Raw genomic sequence first — 15,955 nt, 5'->3', positions numbered from 1 at the left:
AGGCAGGGAGTCTCCAAGCAATAGCTATTTCATGTGAACATTTCATTCCATTTTGAACATTTAGGGGCTCATTTCAAGTAACAAATAAGAACAACATCCCAGTGGATTCTTTTAAGCCTATTTGGTGCCTTGGAGGCTTTCACTCTGTAAAGCAGAGGCATCAATATCTCAGGTGTCCAAAAAAGACTGTGAGCTGGTAATCCATTAGTGGAAGGGAAAGTTGTGTTTAATGGCTAACCAGGGGGAGAATATGACAGAAAAGAGGCCAGCAGCTAACCAGAGGAAGCAGTAGATGGAATTAAAGACCTTTCATAGGTGACAGCATGCTTTAATGGCTTATATTTTCAAAACAGGAAAGTTCTGTTGTTTGCTGAATTTGTGCTAGTGGTTGTTATAATTGCAAGAGAAAGTTGTGCTGAGTTAAAGGGTGAGAAGCTTGCTTCCATGTGCAAATACAATTGAGTCTTCTTTTTTCATAATTTCTTGATCAGCTTTTTGTCCTGCAATCTGCCACAACAAAATATATTTTGTTACTACTACAGTTTTATTACAGTGAAATTGAAAATACAGAGAACCTACTGAGATGACAAGAAAAACTCATGTTTTACATGTTAAAAACTTTAGGACAAGGTAATTCATCAAAAGCTATAATCTGCTTTAAACATTTACAAAGTATTACATCAAAATGCACTAATGGCCAAGATTAAGGTGTCCAAAAGAGCTACTGTTCTGGACAGAAAAAGAAACTCTGAACAAATTGAGGTTTCTTCCAAGCAGAGACCAAGGCATGCATGCCTTCAAGAACATTTTTTCTTAAATTTAAATTTAAAACTTACTCCAATAAGTTTACAATATTTTAGAAAACTGAGGTGTCTTTTAATTGCCAAGTTATCTTTACTACCAGCTGGGTGCAGTGTGTGCCTTTGCCCTGAGCAGGCAGGGTGTCAGAACAGGGCACTGACACTGAGCCACTCTGCTCCAGCCACTGTTCAACAGACACCTTGCTGTAGACAGGGGCAGCTGCAAAGTCCATGAAACAGACACAAGAAAAGGAATTTTTAAAAAGCCATTTATGCGTCCTTAGAGAATACTATGTAAATAGGCAATAGCCAGTGTGAGTTTGTCAAAAAGACATGAAAACAAGACCAGTTGCCATCTCTAACAAGGCAGCAGGGCTGTTGAAGGGGCAAGGGGGCAGAGGAGTAGCAGAAGTCAGGAGGTACAAGGTACCTTGATTTTTGGAGGATTTGAGACACAGATTTTTTTACCCATGTGATGTTATTATATGAATTAGGATCCATTAATTATTTCCTCAGGAAGAGACTTACATAAGGTGGAAAACCTATTTCAATTCTCAAGGATTTTATGTTGGATGAAAGGAGGTTCCTGAGTTGGGAAGGATCTCTCTTCCTTGCCAGGTGCTATTCAATATTTTCAGTACCTGATGCATGGTGGAATAGAGATCTCTTCCCAAGAGAAGGCAGATGGTGCCAGGCAAACAGGACTGAGCATTCTGGAGAGCATGATCAGAATCCAAACTAATTTTAGTGCATTGAATAAAATGGACTGAATTCCACAGGTTTTTCATCTGTTCAGGAGAGGCAGCTAAAAAGTACATTATGTATGAGTATTGCTCTGTGTTTGTCTTGCAAACAATTTCAAATGTAAATCTGTGAAAGGTGTGGGAGGCCAAATCCAAGGATTTTCACAAATGCTTTAGATCCTAGAGCACAATGTTTTTCCTCTGTGTTCCCTCTCCTGGGCCTGGTCCCTATCCTGCTCACTGGCTCCCACAATGAACTCTCAGCCCACTGAACAGAAGTGAGTTGTTTTCCCACTGTTACTGTTCTGAAATCAGCTTCATCATTTTGTGAGTGTTCTGGTCTGCTCTGGGTGGTAGGTACTACTGAAATATCTGAATCTGTCCAGCTTTTGGCATTCCCTCAATCAGGAAAAATATTTGGGTGTCTTGAAGGATACTTTGAAGAAGCAGATTTCTTGTCACAATGAGTAATATGAAAATATTTGGCAAATTATAAAAACTTTGAATTAACATTGTGTGTTTCACTTTCAAAATAGATTTACCTCTGATCAGGAGACTCATGGAATAGATACTGCCTTCCTTTGGGGACCAGCCTTTATGATTGCTCCTGTTCTTGAAGAGGCAAGTACTGTAATTAAAAATGCCATCATACTGGCATAAAAGAAACAAGTGGTCCTTAGGGCATTGGATGACATTCAGAGCATGTTTGCTCATATCCATCCCTTTCTACTCTCCACTGTCAAAGCTTGCAGAACACATTTCTGAGCAGCACAGAAAGTACAGAGTTTCTCAGTACTTGAAGTGGGAGGATGAAAGTGAGGGCACAGCCTTTTCCTTTTACTCCAAGTGAGGAATGGATGTGAAGAGGCTGCCCCTCACGTGTTCCTGTTATTGTGCTGGCAGCAGTCTCCAAGGACACACACAGAGCAGTAATTGTTGAGCTAGGAAGAAACATACAGATATGAAAGAAAACTGGTTTCCATATTACTGCTCACCCACAGTGTTTTGGAACTTCAACATTTCAAGGGCTGTGGTAGGAGTTCCCCAGCATCACAGGCAAAGGGAGTCATTATGGAAACGATAATGATAATGTAAGCTGCTAACAGGGCAGTTTTTAAAAAGCAGCATTTTCCTCTGCTGTGGTCATGGCTCTCACTGCTTGGCTAGAGCAGCACAAAAGAGATATGTCTGAGCAGATCTAAGTATTTGCATATGATGTATCCTGGTGCTGTTTGCAGTCAGCATGCTGCCAGAATATCTGATATATTTCTAGATGTTACTGGTGATCAAACATATAAACAGGACACTGTTGCCTTGGTTTTTTAACCAGCCCTTTTGTCTCTGTGAATTTAATACAAATTAAATTCTAAAACCATTCTGACCCCACTGAGGCTCTTGGTTCATCAGTCCTTTATCTTCAGACTCCCACAGGTTTCTAATAGCTGATGAGTAGAAAGAAGATTTCACAGGGTCTCAGACCAGCAAGATGATGAAGGATTGGAAAAAAACCTTCCCATGAAGAAGGAGTGATAAGCTAGGGGAGGCTTCCTGCAAAGAACTGAATAAAAAAGGACATTATAAGGATATATAAAATGATAGGGGGTCTAGATAAGGGGTTCCTCATGTTTTTTGAAAAACTTCAGCACAAAAGGAAGGCTGCATGCCTGAAGCCTGATGAGGGAAGCAGAACTTTGAAGGCAGCACATTGCTGGGTCTTGCAGTGTGATAGCTGGCAGCCAGGGCTGTGGCAGCTGGCAGGGCAGGGACAGAGGTGAGCTGTAAGCCCCTCACTGTGGCAGTGCAGGCCAGCAGTGACTGTCTCAAACTGCAGCTTGGCATCTGCTTGTGTAGAGAAGATGAGTCAGGGGTGACTTGACCTTCACTCCTTGAGTCCTAGTTGGTCAAAGCCTCATCCAACCTGGCCCTGAAAGCATCACAACTCAGAGACTCTAGTCTCTACTTTTCTGTAGACCAGAATGTCCAGTGTTTTCATAATACTGCAGGGAAAAGATGTAGAGGGGAGCACCTCAGGATTTCTGGGGTAGTCCTTGGGGCTAATCCATAATTCTGCAAAGGGGCAGGCGTCGACACTGAGAGTAAAAAATAATCTGTGAGAATAAGCAACTTGTGACAAAAATGGAAGTATGTTTTGATCCCAACTGTTCCTGGAGTTATTAATACAAAGTGCCTTTAGTGTGATTTCATCCCTGCAGAGATCTGAAACAACACATGCTGCAAAATGAAGTACAGTAATTGTGCAATTAGCAAACCATTTATTATTTGTTATTACTTATCTGCACCTTTAAATTGTCTACAAGAAGAGAAGGATCTGTATCCTCTGTGTGCTAGAGCTCATTCTCTACCTGTTTCTGGGACAGGAATGGTATGAGGGGCACTGAGCAGTGGTGTCCTCCCAGTTCAGGTGTGAAGCCCTGTCTTGGAAAGGCTTCCGTTGCCCTCACTAGGGCTGCTCAGATGTTGGAGGAGTGCGCCTAGGCCAGTTACATTTGCAAGACATAGAGCTATGTACTAGAATAAAATAATCATGTAACATTGACTCATCCCAAGCTATGGCAGTAAAACCACCCCAAATAAGATAGGCTTGTCTGTTTAGTATTATAGATTAGCCAGCACTAGTACACTGCTATGACAATAACTCAGCCATAATATCCAAAATTTGATGTTATTAGAATATTCAGCATACATCTCTCCATGCACAAATATAATAAAGCTAATGTAATATCAGAAATGCAGAAAGAAAAAAGACTTTAATCTCTTTATAACAATTACAGGGAGCAAGATCTGTGACTGTATACTTCCCTGAAGCACAGTGGTTCGACTACTATACCGTATGTATTTTTAAGATTAATTTTCTTACTTTTTTTAAAAAATAATTTTAAATGGTACAATTCCAGCAAAATAACTTCTAGCAATCTTCAGCAGTATTTTTACCTCAGCATCTGTATTTAAGAAAACTAATGGAAAAAAGTCTACATCAGGCTAGCTGGGAGAGTAAATGACACAGCTTTCAGTAACATTTTATTTTCTATTTTTGTCATATAAAGCTCTAAGATGCAGTGAACAGAATTTTCAAGAGCTGCCTAGACATGCGTGAAAATGCCAGGGTATCTTTCTTTGTCCCCCACTTCTTGTTCTGATACACATGAATCACTTCCATGCACAGAGACAGGCAGAAACCTAAGCCACGCTCCTGAGAGCATGCCACAAACCCTCCTGTGCATGTACTTGTGCACATGCATCACTTTTGACAGAAGGCATATTGGGAGTGTGAGGTGAGGCACCCCTCTGGAAGATGCTTCCAGGAGCTGCAGAGCAATCTGCTCTGTAGAACATGCTGGGACCTTCTCTTCAGTGCCCGAGGCTTGACCCTTACAGCACCATCCCCAGGCCTGCATTTCCAAAAGTGCTCTGCTGCAATCTGCAGGCTAAGTCCAGTGTTGGCTTCAATTGGAGCAGTTAAACTGATGCTAAGAGCTTTCAAAAATGTGATCCCAGGATTATCAGGCTGTTGTTCACTCTCCTGGGTATCCCTGGCCGAAGAGCAAGCAGAATAGAACTGCTCTCAGAGGGAATGCAGACTTAATTAAAATTAAGTGTGGTCATTTTCAGCATTTGGCTGATGTCCTCAGATGGATGTTCATCCAACCCTTTCCTTTTTCTCTTTTCATAAGACTGCGTTGCTGCAAAGTCCAGCACTTAATTCAACTCTCCTTGTGGTCCCTCTGAGTCCCCTTGCTGGGTTGGGCACAGGGACAGTGGCCCATGTCCCTTGCCCTGCCTATGTGCCAGCCCCTGGCATTGTTCACCAGTGTTTGGCACTTACTTGTCATGCACATGATGCTTATCCAAACCAAAGTTGGGTACTTGCCATAAATCATCATTTACAGAGGGCAAGAACAAAGCCTTCCTGTTACTTACTCTCTACATTAGTCTTGCCTACAGCTGGTTTTGAGGCATTAAACCAGAAAAGGATGATTCAGAGAACTTAATGCTGGTTGTCTATACACACACAAATTTCACTCACTGAATGCTGTAATTACTTTTTGAAAGGGGAAGAATTGTTCTTAGAAGAGAAGAAAATCTACAGTTTACCTTCTCAAATGACTCTGAATCACTTACCTTAAACTGAATTGTGACAAGCTCCATATGTATAAAAAGAGGAAGCAAAAGTTTCTTTTTCTTTTTGTTCAGTGTCTTGACGAGTGTTTTTTTTTTTTACAGCATACAGAATAATGACACCATTTTTAAAGACCATTTGCTGTCTTTCAGTCATGATGCTTTTATCTCAGGCATATGCATAACTGCAGGGGCTAGATCCTCTTTCATGTTAAAAAGGAAACTAGAATAATAACTCCTGAAATCCGTATTTTAGTTTGTTTTCTTCACTGTTGTAACTGAAATGAAAAATCACCGCTTGCTCTCTTTTTCAGTAGTCTATATGTATAGTGCCTGGATTGGCATTTTTTTAAGTGCATTAATTTTTTTTGTAGGGACTTAAAGTGCCAAGTGCCTGGAAGAAGAGCTATGCCACTGTGTCTGCCCCACTGAACAAGATCCCCCTGTACATCCGTGGAGGGTACATTCTGCCACAGCAGGCACCAGCCACAACCACTACTGAGAGGTAATGTCACCTGTGCTTGTCACCAAGCTGCCACGGTGTGGGTCAGACCCCCAGACAGTCAAAAAAGTAATCAAAAGGAAGCACAGAAGAGAGATAATCTGCAGCTTCCAGCTGCCATCCCAAGTGATAAGTACAGTTTTTTTTAATACCACTGTTCGTTCCACTTCATTAGGAGAAATCACCTCAGAGATGACCCACGTCACTGTTAGTACAGCTGACGCCTACTCCTGGCTCTGTGATTATGCTCAGAAAAGCTTTTGCACCTCTTATTGCCACACTGACTAGCTGTCAGTCATTCAAAGGAGATGTATGCAAGAGGAAATGCAAAATTCTTCTTGGGTAAATTTATCCAATGTCATAAACAAGGTGGAAAAGCACAAAATTTTATTTAGGAAAAATACTTCCCCATGCCAATGGATAATATACTGGTCTCAAGTCTGAGCCGTGCTCAGAAGCTAATCTGAGTAGGAGAGAGGGGACAACACTGTGCAGCAGCCATAGTAAGGTAGTACTGGTTACCAGTTGACTCCCAGACCATCCATTTATTGTACATTAAGGCCACAAAAGAAGGGGGAGCTTGTTCACATGAGCATTCAGAATGTAGGAAAACTAGACTTAAGTGGGACAAGGCAGGGCAGAGATTTTGCCATCACTTTGAGAGTCCTGTTATTCTGTCATGACCTTTTTTGTAACCTTAAAATGGGAGTTGTGTTCAGAAGTTTTTGTTAAGTTACTTGGACAGTGTCCACAGGTTTGTAGTGACATTTCTCAACGTGTTTGTCAACAGCCGCCTGAACCCATTTGGACTCATTATTGCCCTGGATGAGCAAGGACAAGCTTCTGGTTCTCTCTTTTGGGATGATGGTGATTCCATCGGTAAGCCTGGTCCCCTGCTGTGAAGCAGTACCTGCATACAGGGCCCTCCTCAGGCCACCTTTTCGGCAGCATAATAGCACTGGCTCCTGCTAGAAATAGCTGGAGAACTGACCCCAGAGTAAATGGTAGAAAGGGCAGGAAAGTTGAACGTGAGTCAGCAGTGGAGGCAGCCAGAAGGGTCACCCATGTCCTGGGGGCATCAGGCACAGCATTGCCAGCTGGGTAAGGGAGAGGATTGTCCCATGCTGCTCTGCACTGGGGTGGCCTCACCTCAGGTGCTGGTGGCAGTTTTGGGCACCTCAGTATAACTATATTGTATAAATATATAGTATAATTATATAGTATAACTATACGAGAACATCTAAAGGAGGGTGATTGTGTAGGATCTTGAGGAGAAACCATATGACGAGTGGCTGAGGCCACTTGCTCTGCTCAGTCTGAAGGAGACTGAGGGGGGACCTCACTGCAGTTACAACTTCCTCATGAGGGGAAGAGGAGGGGCAGGCACTGATCCCTTCTCCGTGTTGACCAGTGACAGGAGATGAGGGAGTGGCCTGAAGCTGTCAGGGGAGGTTTATGTTGGATATTGGAAAAAGGTTCTTCCCCCAGAGGGTGGTTGGACACTGGAAGAGGTTCCCCAAGGAGGCAGTCATTGTACCAACCTGACAGAGTTCTAGAAGTGTTTTCAGTGCATTCAGGCAAATGGTGTAACTCTTGGTCAGGAGTTCGACTTGATGATCCTTGAGGGTCCTTTCTAAGTCATCTTATTTGTTGATTCTGTAAAGATGAAAAGCTGATTGCTGTTGAAGTCAGCAACTTCGATGGTAATATGAGAAACGTGTGACACTGGGAGCAGCTGATCCGCTAGAGAGGGCCATCTCTCACATTGTGTTCTCCTGAGATCAACCCAAGACTAGAGGAAGAGATTAACTAGGCCACAAATCATTTTAGCCTGACCTTAGCCACTTGCTACAATAATGTGAACTGCTTATGGATTTTGCTGCCTGTTTTGATATCAATCCTCCTTGCTTTGTGTTTTGACAGATACTATTGAAAAAGAGAACTACTTCTTGGCTAAATACACATTCAGCAAAGTAAGTGGCAACATACAAGATACCTGCTTACATATAGGTGGCTGTATTTTAGGGTAGCCATTGTAAGGTGCTGGTGTCTAACTTTTCTCTGGAAAACTTTTTATCTTCTAGATCAGTCTATAAACCAGGTAAGTTACCTAATGCTTTCATTTACAGCTAACTACAAAGTAGTCCAACTATGATCCTGCTGTTTTGTGTTTTCTTCATTGAGTATCATAGTGAGATGTCATTAATGTCCCTGCTGCAATATGAATCTGAAAAAAACCCCACTTTTTTGAATTTTTTTTCCTTAGTTGCAGCTTTTGGGGACAAGGGACCTTTGTCTTGTGTTCCACCTAGTAAGCACTTTCCATCTGACGGGCGGAAGAAAGCTAGATTCCTTTCTTCAGGATATTCCAGCAACCTTTTAACTTTGATCACTTGATGTTTTTGTTTTCTGGCACAGAGAATTATGTAGTCTCAATTCTTTAGCTTGCATTTCCTTGTCTGACAGCGCAGACACTGCTCCCATGGTGGGTGTCCTGTGGAGAGATCCAGCATGCTACTGGCAACCCACTGTGCTGATCAGATGCTCTGTGCAGCACAGGAACAGATTAGCTCAGGGTCAGCACACTGATGCCTTTCACACAGCGCTCAGTTCTGTGCAGACATGTCCTGAGAAAGACCTGTAGAAAAGCCCAATGGTCAAGGCTTCGGTCGAGTAAAATACTATAAATTATATCTAGCATAAGCTCATAAAGTACATGACAGTAAGTTGTGGGAGTTATTGTAAAGAAACCTCGCCCTCCTTCAATAACCTATCTCTATACATTTCATCTGCAATTCTAGCATTTGGTAAGAAATAGGATATTGTATATAGACTATGGCATGGTTTGGTTCCCAGCCCTCTGAATATGAGCCAGCATGTGCCCAAGTGGCCAAGAAGGCCAAGGGCATTCTGTCTTGTATCAGAAATATACAGGACCAGGGCAATGACTATACCTCTGTACTTGCTACTGGTGAGGCCATACCTCAGATCCTGTGTTCAGAGAAGGGCAATGAAGGTGGTAGAGGCTCTGGAGCACAAGTCATATGAAGAGCAGCTGAGGGAGCTGGGGTTGTTTGGCCTGGAGAAATGGAGGCTCAGGGAGACCTTACTGCTATCCATGACTGCCTGAAAGGAGGGTGAGCCTGGTGGGGGTCAGTCTATTCTTCCTGTAACAAGTGACAGGACCAGAGGGCCTCAGGTTACAGCAGGATATTAGGATATTGATATTAGGAAAAATTTCTTCACTGAAAGGATTGTCAAGCCCTTGAACAGGCTGCTCAGAGAAGTGGTGAAGACACCATCCCTGGAGGTATTTACAAGATGTGTAGATGTAACCCTTAGGGATATGGTTTAGTGGTGGACTTGGTATGCTGGGTTAATAGTTGAATTTGATAATCTTAAAGGTATTTTCCAAGCAAAATGATTATGTGATTTTCATGCCATGTATTCCTAAAAGCCCCAAATTAATCTACCTAAAATAGTCAAAACAAAGAAATTGTGTTAACTCCTATTGTGGTATCGCTCTTAGAATATCTGTCTTCCTGGAGGAAGAGCAATCCAGGGTAAGCCAATGGGCTTTATTATGTAGCAGGGTATATTAATGAGATATTTTCCTGGAACTAATACCATATGGGTAGAGTTTAAATTTAATTTCAACTTATTTTGTTCTTGATTTAGTGAGAAAAAAAAAATTCCTTCTTCTTCTTCAAAAAGGGTATGTCAACAGCAAAAAGGAAGAAAAATCACTTTGGTTTTCTGTAGTCTGTGTATAGTAATTTATTGCAGGAAAGCTACAGAAAACAATATCCAGTTTTATATTAAATTTTGAACTGTGCAAATTAGATTGTTGATTCTCTGGCACTTCCATTTCTTGTTGCTCATATTTGACTTCTGCCTGCAAATCCATGATTGAAATCCCTATCTGCATTCCAATAATATTTAATGTCGAGTTTTTATTATGTGTTTATGAAGAAAACAGTCCATCTCAAATAGAAAATTTGAGGTATGAGAAGTGTAGGAAGGTCTTATATTTGTTGCACATTTCTATATTCTTAAAAAAATGTGGAAGACTAATTTAATCACACCTACTTTTAGGAGAACACACAAGTTTTGTTCCCTGAGAGATTTGCTGTTAAGGTCTGACATCACAGCATTTACTCTGAACCCAGCAACCCAGGGTGTTGCAAAAGTAACAGCTACAGGATTAGACCCTTTATTTATATTTTCATTTAAGCAACTCAGAAATGTAAATAAGAATTCAAGACTGGGGCAGGCATTTAAGAGAATAATTCAAGCTCTTGCTCTGTGGTGCTGTCTTACTGCAGCTGGCATTTTAATTCCCTTGGCATGTTCCTTCCAACATGCATAGTGACTAAGTGACCTAAGTCAAAGTGCCATGAACCCTTATGAGTCCTTTCCAAGTTAGCATATTCCATGATTCCGTTTCCCTAAGACCTCCAGTTCTAGACCTTGGTCAGGGAAAATGGTGTCTACTGAAGGGTCCTGTCTTGGGCCTCTGAGCTTGAGAGCTGAGTTCAAGATTACATTGTGCTTCCTGCGTCTGTGTGGCCACCTGAGCTGGCTCTCCTGCTGAGCCACACCTGAGGCAGCAGTAAAGCACCATAGGGAGGTGCTCTCTCTAAACTGAACCTCCCTCTGTGCTGGAGCTCTGTCAGAGGGGATAAGACACCACATGTAATAGGTAACCTAAAAAATTCTCTGGACACTTTTGCAGGCCTCTCCCTCTTCGCTAAATAATAGCCAACATTCCTTATTTAGGCAATTTAAATAAGTGCTGGGGCTTAGCACTTATTTTTAGTGTGGATTCCTGAAATAAGCAGCCTATGCACAGCCCTGAGTTACACAAACTGTGATCTAGCTCCTACTCCCCTCCTACAGTGCACTACTGAAATAACATAAACTAATTTATGCAAAAGGTTCCATCATGGGTTTTTCCTTGGCATATTTTTAAAAAGTCATGATTGCATAGCAATTTATCATTTCCTGAACAGTGTAATTCATCTTTATTTCCTCAACAACTTTGATCACATAACAAATGTGATGATTCCTCTATGCTGCATGTATGGGAAATTACTGTCACTGGTGATCCAAATGAATTAATGATTTTGTATGTCCTCTTGGTACAACCCTAAATATGGGCTGTATAGTAAATAAAAAGTACAACAAACAAAGCTCTGTGGATACAGTGTTCCTTTAGTGTCCTTAAAGCTGGGGCATACATAACAGGGATTTCTAGCAGGAGATGTGGTACATAAAATAGGGACAAAACATCTAGCAGCTGATGTTTGTGGAAGATACTAGTGTTTTAAAGCAGTTAGTTTTGGATGTTAATTAAATCTGTCTTAAGGTCACTAATTGAATCTCTGTATCTGGATTTCGCTTTGCATATGCCAGTGTACTCTGTAATGGGTACAAGAACAAAATTTACATTGATTAAAAGTAGAAAAAACATGTCCTCTTGGACATGTTTTTCTATTCACAATCTAATGAATGCTGTAAATGATATTTACTTTCTTAGTTTATAGTCATACATGAAAGCTTTTTAATGTGCAAATTAATGTGACTGTTGTTTTTTCCTTTATGACTTCAATGTCTACATTGGAAGACATTCTGTATGTTCATTGGCAAGGATGAAATCTTGTAACAGTGTGCAGGAAGTCTCCTCTAGAGAGCTGTCATGGTCCTAAAGTTTTCTCTGTGGCGTTTTTCAGGGAAGCCTGAAGACAGAAATAGTAAAAAATGGATACCGTGGAGCTGACACTCTGAAGTACAACAAAATTACCATTCTTGGCCTGAAACTGAGACCTCAAGCTGTGTCTCTGAATGGAAGATCCATCCGTGGAGATGCTGTGTCTTATGAGATGAGTGGGGTAAGACCTGAACGGAGAGGTTAAGAAATAACTTGAGAAAAGGAGGGTGAAGAACAGTGAAGAGAGTTAAGTCAGTGAAGGACGGGAACAGTTTCTCATCCACACCCCTTTACATTTTCAAGTATAACCAGACACCAGTTCTTGATCCAACAGTCTGACATTAGTGAGAGAAAAAAAAAAGAGCAAAAGCAAGAGCTCTTTTAGGAAACTTTAGTTTTTGCTATTGCATATGCATTCTCTTCTACTTAATGCCTGCCACTTACACAAATTTTTAAACTAATTTTTAACTAACTACTGGAAAGAAGATACAGGTCCATGAGCTGAGAGCACAGTTAGATATTTTATGGGCATTCTTATCACTCTGATAAAATGAGAAAACTTGTCGATGTTTTTTATCTGCTGCTGTAGTGTTGTGCATTTCTTCTCATGATTACTTGGTGTCATTGGCTCTAAGGAGCATCTCTCTATCTTCCAAAGAGGTATTACAATTTCAGCATCTTAAAGTGCCAAGCCTCAGAACAAAATGCGTGACTTGCTTGTGTAGCGCTCCTCTGGCACCAGCAGGGGGACATTCCAGACGGGATGGACTGAAAACCCCTAATAAGTATAGGAGTATAGACAAAAGGAGCAAAACTTTTTGTTTCCTTTCCTCTGGCTACTTTTCCCATATCTGTCACCAGCCACCAAGCTTAAGTGGTCATTCACACTCTGTATGATGTGTCAGCACCAGTCTCCATCTAGGGAACTCCTGGTGTTAACACTGCAAAATGCCACTAAATCATCCTGCAGTGAAACATAACTGAGACAACGAGTAGTAGATGTCACATCTTATGTTACCCTACCCACTTGGCTTAGTGATTGAGTTTCATTTGTAACCAAGAGTGTTCCCCATTATAAATACCTGGTACTACCATTTATTTTATTGAAGGGATCAGTAAAGGAAGAAAATTGCTGAGAGTAAATTTCTGCCTTGGAGAATTGTGAAAAAATCTCACTTTCAGAGACAATGTCATAAATAAATGTAATCAGTATTACCTCAAGGGAAGAAATTGTTTAACAGCCTTTAAGCAAACTGAAAGCAACATAAATGTGGCAGGGTAAAGAAAACATTCCATTGAGATGTGCTTGAAGGTACCAGTTACAGAAATCCGGAATTTAACTGCAGACTAACAGCCTCACATACAAAGATGATTTAAAAATACTAATAAGCTGGTCTCAAAAATATAATATAAAATTTAATTTAAGAGCAAAAGATTACCTTGGTGACTTAAGATCTACTTCAAATGCTGGAGGAAAAAACCCACCACGCTGATGTAGGGATCCAAAACCGCAAAAAAGTTAAATTTTCTATACCAGATAAATATATGCCTCTCACAATTCTAAGAGATTCAGTCAAATGTCTCCCATCATCCCTGTACAGATGTTACAATGTCACTACCTATATTCCTCTCATGTTTGACCCTCTAATAATAAATAAATAAATAAAAGAGCAGTAGCAGCAGCTTGGGTTTAGATCTTGAAAACTTATTCATGTAATTAAAAAAATAAAATGCAAAGGGCAAATTTGCTCCTTTCTTACAGGCTTAGTGAGATTGCATTTTGTATAATAGTTTTATAAGCAGAGACCCCACTGTTTAAAGGGGTATAGTAGAAAGTAACTTCTACCATATTGGTTTTGCTTTACAGAAAGCAAATTTACCTACTAGCAGTGCTTAAGTGCTTATTGAGCCATATTTATTTGTATATAAATAGAAACAAGTTGCTTAGTAATAAGCCACTTCTTTCTCTCTGATTCATGCAGCGCTACCCTGATCTGACATTTGCAATATCACAGAATCTTCCTATTATTAGGAGTCTCTTTTTTTTTCCTCTGGAGTCTCATGCCTTAAGGAACTGTACAGTGACTGCAGCAGGGATGTTGGAAGGGTACTTCTGTTGGCCAGACTTGTGCTGACAATGGACATAGGGGAGGTTCTTTTAATCATACTTGCATCCTCTGCTGGGAAGCGCAGAGGTTCCCAGCATCCGTAGCTCCCAATGTCTGTGCAGTACTGCAGTCTGGAGTAACCTCTCTGGCTGCCTGACAATTTTCAGGTTAGTGTTTGGATGGGTTTGCAGTACTTTTGTCTGGATTTTTCCTTGTATTTGAAGAAAAGGCAAATTATTCAAGAAGTGGAATTCTAGCTCACTAAGAAGTGGTAGAGAATTGTTTCTGGTGAAAGATGAAAATATTAGATACTTTGAAGAAGTGATCTAAGTAAGCACAGACTGTTAGAGTAATGTTAACATGAATTTGTGGGATGGCAAGGAGGTGTGAATGGATATTGTGCATTTTAAGAGATTATTAATTCTGAAACTTAAAGATAAAACTGGTGAAGTACTGAAAATGGAAATGATGTGAGTAGCACAAAATACATAAAGTTTAACATTGAACAGTGAGAGAGCAGGACAGATACTGTATTTATAATTTAATTCATGTCATTAATTAATTTTAAACCATTCCTGAATTTCTGAAAGGGATGTTTAATTGGATAGAGCAGTAGGAAGATGCATACTGCCATCAAGTTAGTCTCACCTGCCAGATATGTTAACGAAATCATGAAGCTCTAAACTCCAGTTTCACTTCTTGATCTCTGCTTTGAACTATTTTGGGTTCTTTTTTACATTAACATAATTCATTATTTTGTGTCTTTTTTTCCACAGAAACTGGTTTTGCGGATTTCTGCTCCACTTACTCAGGAACTCAACATTAAGTTTTACTAGAATGGTCAGAGCACACTGACTTAATTTAGCATCCTTGGCCCTCAGATACTGATCTCACTTTGATTTTAATATTAAAAAAAAGTCATTAAAACATTGTGTATGAACCTGATGACTGATCTTTTCTTACACAGTATTTGTAACTCAGTATTCCTCAAATAAAATTTTCAATAGTAGTTAATAAGTATTAACATAAACTGATGTGTGTTCAAAATAGCATAGAAGAAATCATTCGGAAAATTCTGTCTCACCACAGATGGAGATAATACTTGGAAATGTTCTCAGTGGGACCATATTCTACACAGCATACACTGTTTGGGTTTTTTTCAAAGCTGTGGTAGGGAAAAAAAAGGAACAACCAATTAATTTCCACAGCCCAATACATAGCCTGCCATTAATATAATAATCAATACATATAATATATAATCTAATAAATATTAATATAATATTACATGAAGTATTATATAATCATATCTAAAAAATCAGCCCATTGTCTCAGAATGCAAGATCTACATCTGTAGTGATCTCTCACTTTTGTCTCCATCCTGAAATGTGATTGCAGACTGGGCATGCAATTAAATTTCTCAAAGTGAGCTGGGTCTTGTGGCAGAACCATAAGACTTGGGTCTCTCCAGTCTCTCCTTACTGCTGGTTGCAGTAAGGTCTGATGTGAGATATGTTTGCTTTGCACAGCACAGAGAAAACAACTTCCATGTAATTTTTTTTTGTGGGAAGATTCTGGAGAAAATAAGATACTACAAAAAGGTGTAGCTGAAGATGGTGAGAAAGCCTGAGGAAGAGCAGAATATGGGCAGTGGGGTGAAGGAGGATTCAAGGTGACAGATGAACTAACCATCTTCATTACTGTAGAATAAATCACGTCACTACAGTCCTTGATGAAATAAACACTTGGAAAGTGTGCCACTCTGAGTCTGGACTGTGCAAATGAAGGTCCTTGTGCAGAGGAATGATGTTAGTAGGGTTGGTGGGAGTTGTGTATTTGGGAGAGAGGAAAGGAGCCTCTGTTGGAGCAGACACCATCAGCAGGCAGCCAGACAGAGCAGTGCTTTCTGCACAAGCCTGAGGAACAGTGGAGGCCCAGAGGATGTGTCTGCACTGTGT

General features: G+C 40.5%; 1 protein-coding gene across 1 annotated transcript in view; it reads left to right on the top strand.

The window, feature by feature from the left end:
* LOC131592102 (maltase-glucoamylase-like) overlaps positions 1 to 14,898 on the top strand; it is a 60,378-nt gene extending 45,480 nt beyond the window's left edge. The window contains exons 17-23 of the mRNA XM_058863378.1: positions 2,080 to 2,164; positions 4,336 to 4,392; positions 6,055 to 6,185; positions 6,973 to 7,061; positions 8,106 to 8,155; positions 11,915 to 12,073; positions 14,777 to 14,898. Coding sequence (XP_058719361.1) covers positions 2,080 to 2,164; positions 4,336 to 4,392; positions 6,055 to 6,185; positions 6,973 to 7,061; positions 8,106 to 8,155; positions 11,915 to 12,073; positions 14,777 to 14,836 — 631 coding nt within the window. The 3' untranslated portion in view covers positions 14,837 to 14,898. The remainder of the gene's footprint in view (positions 1 to 2,079; positions 2,165 to 4,335; positions 4,393 to 6,054; positions 6,186 to 6,972; positions 7,062 to 8,105; positions 8,156 to 11,914; positions 12,074 to 14,776) is intronic.
* Positions 14,899 to 15,955: the final 1,057 nt, after the last annotated feature.

This window comes from Poecile atricapillus, chromosome W (genome assembly GCF_030490865.1).
Source record: "Poecile atricapillus isolate bPoeAtr1 chromosome W, bPoeAtr1.hap1, whole genome shotgun sequence".
Classification (NCBI taxonomy): Eukaryota; Metazoa; Chordata; class Aves; order Passeriformes; family Paridae; genus Poecile; species Poecile atricapillus.
This window is presented reverse-complemented; position numbering and strand designations above follow the sequence as displayed.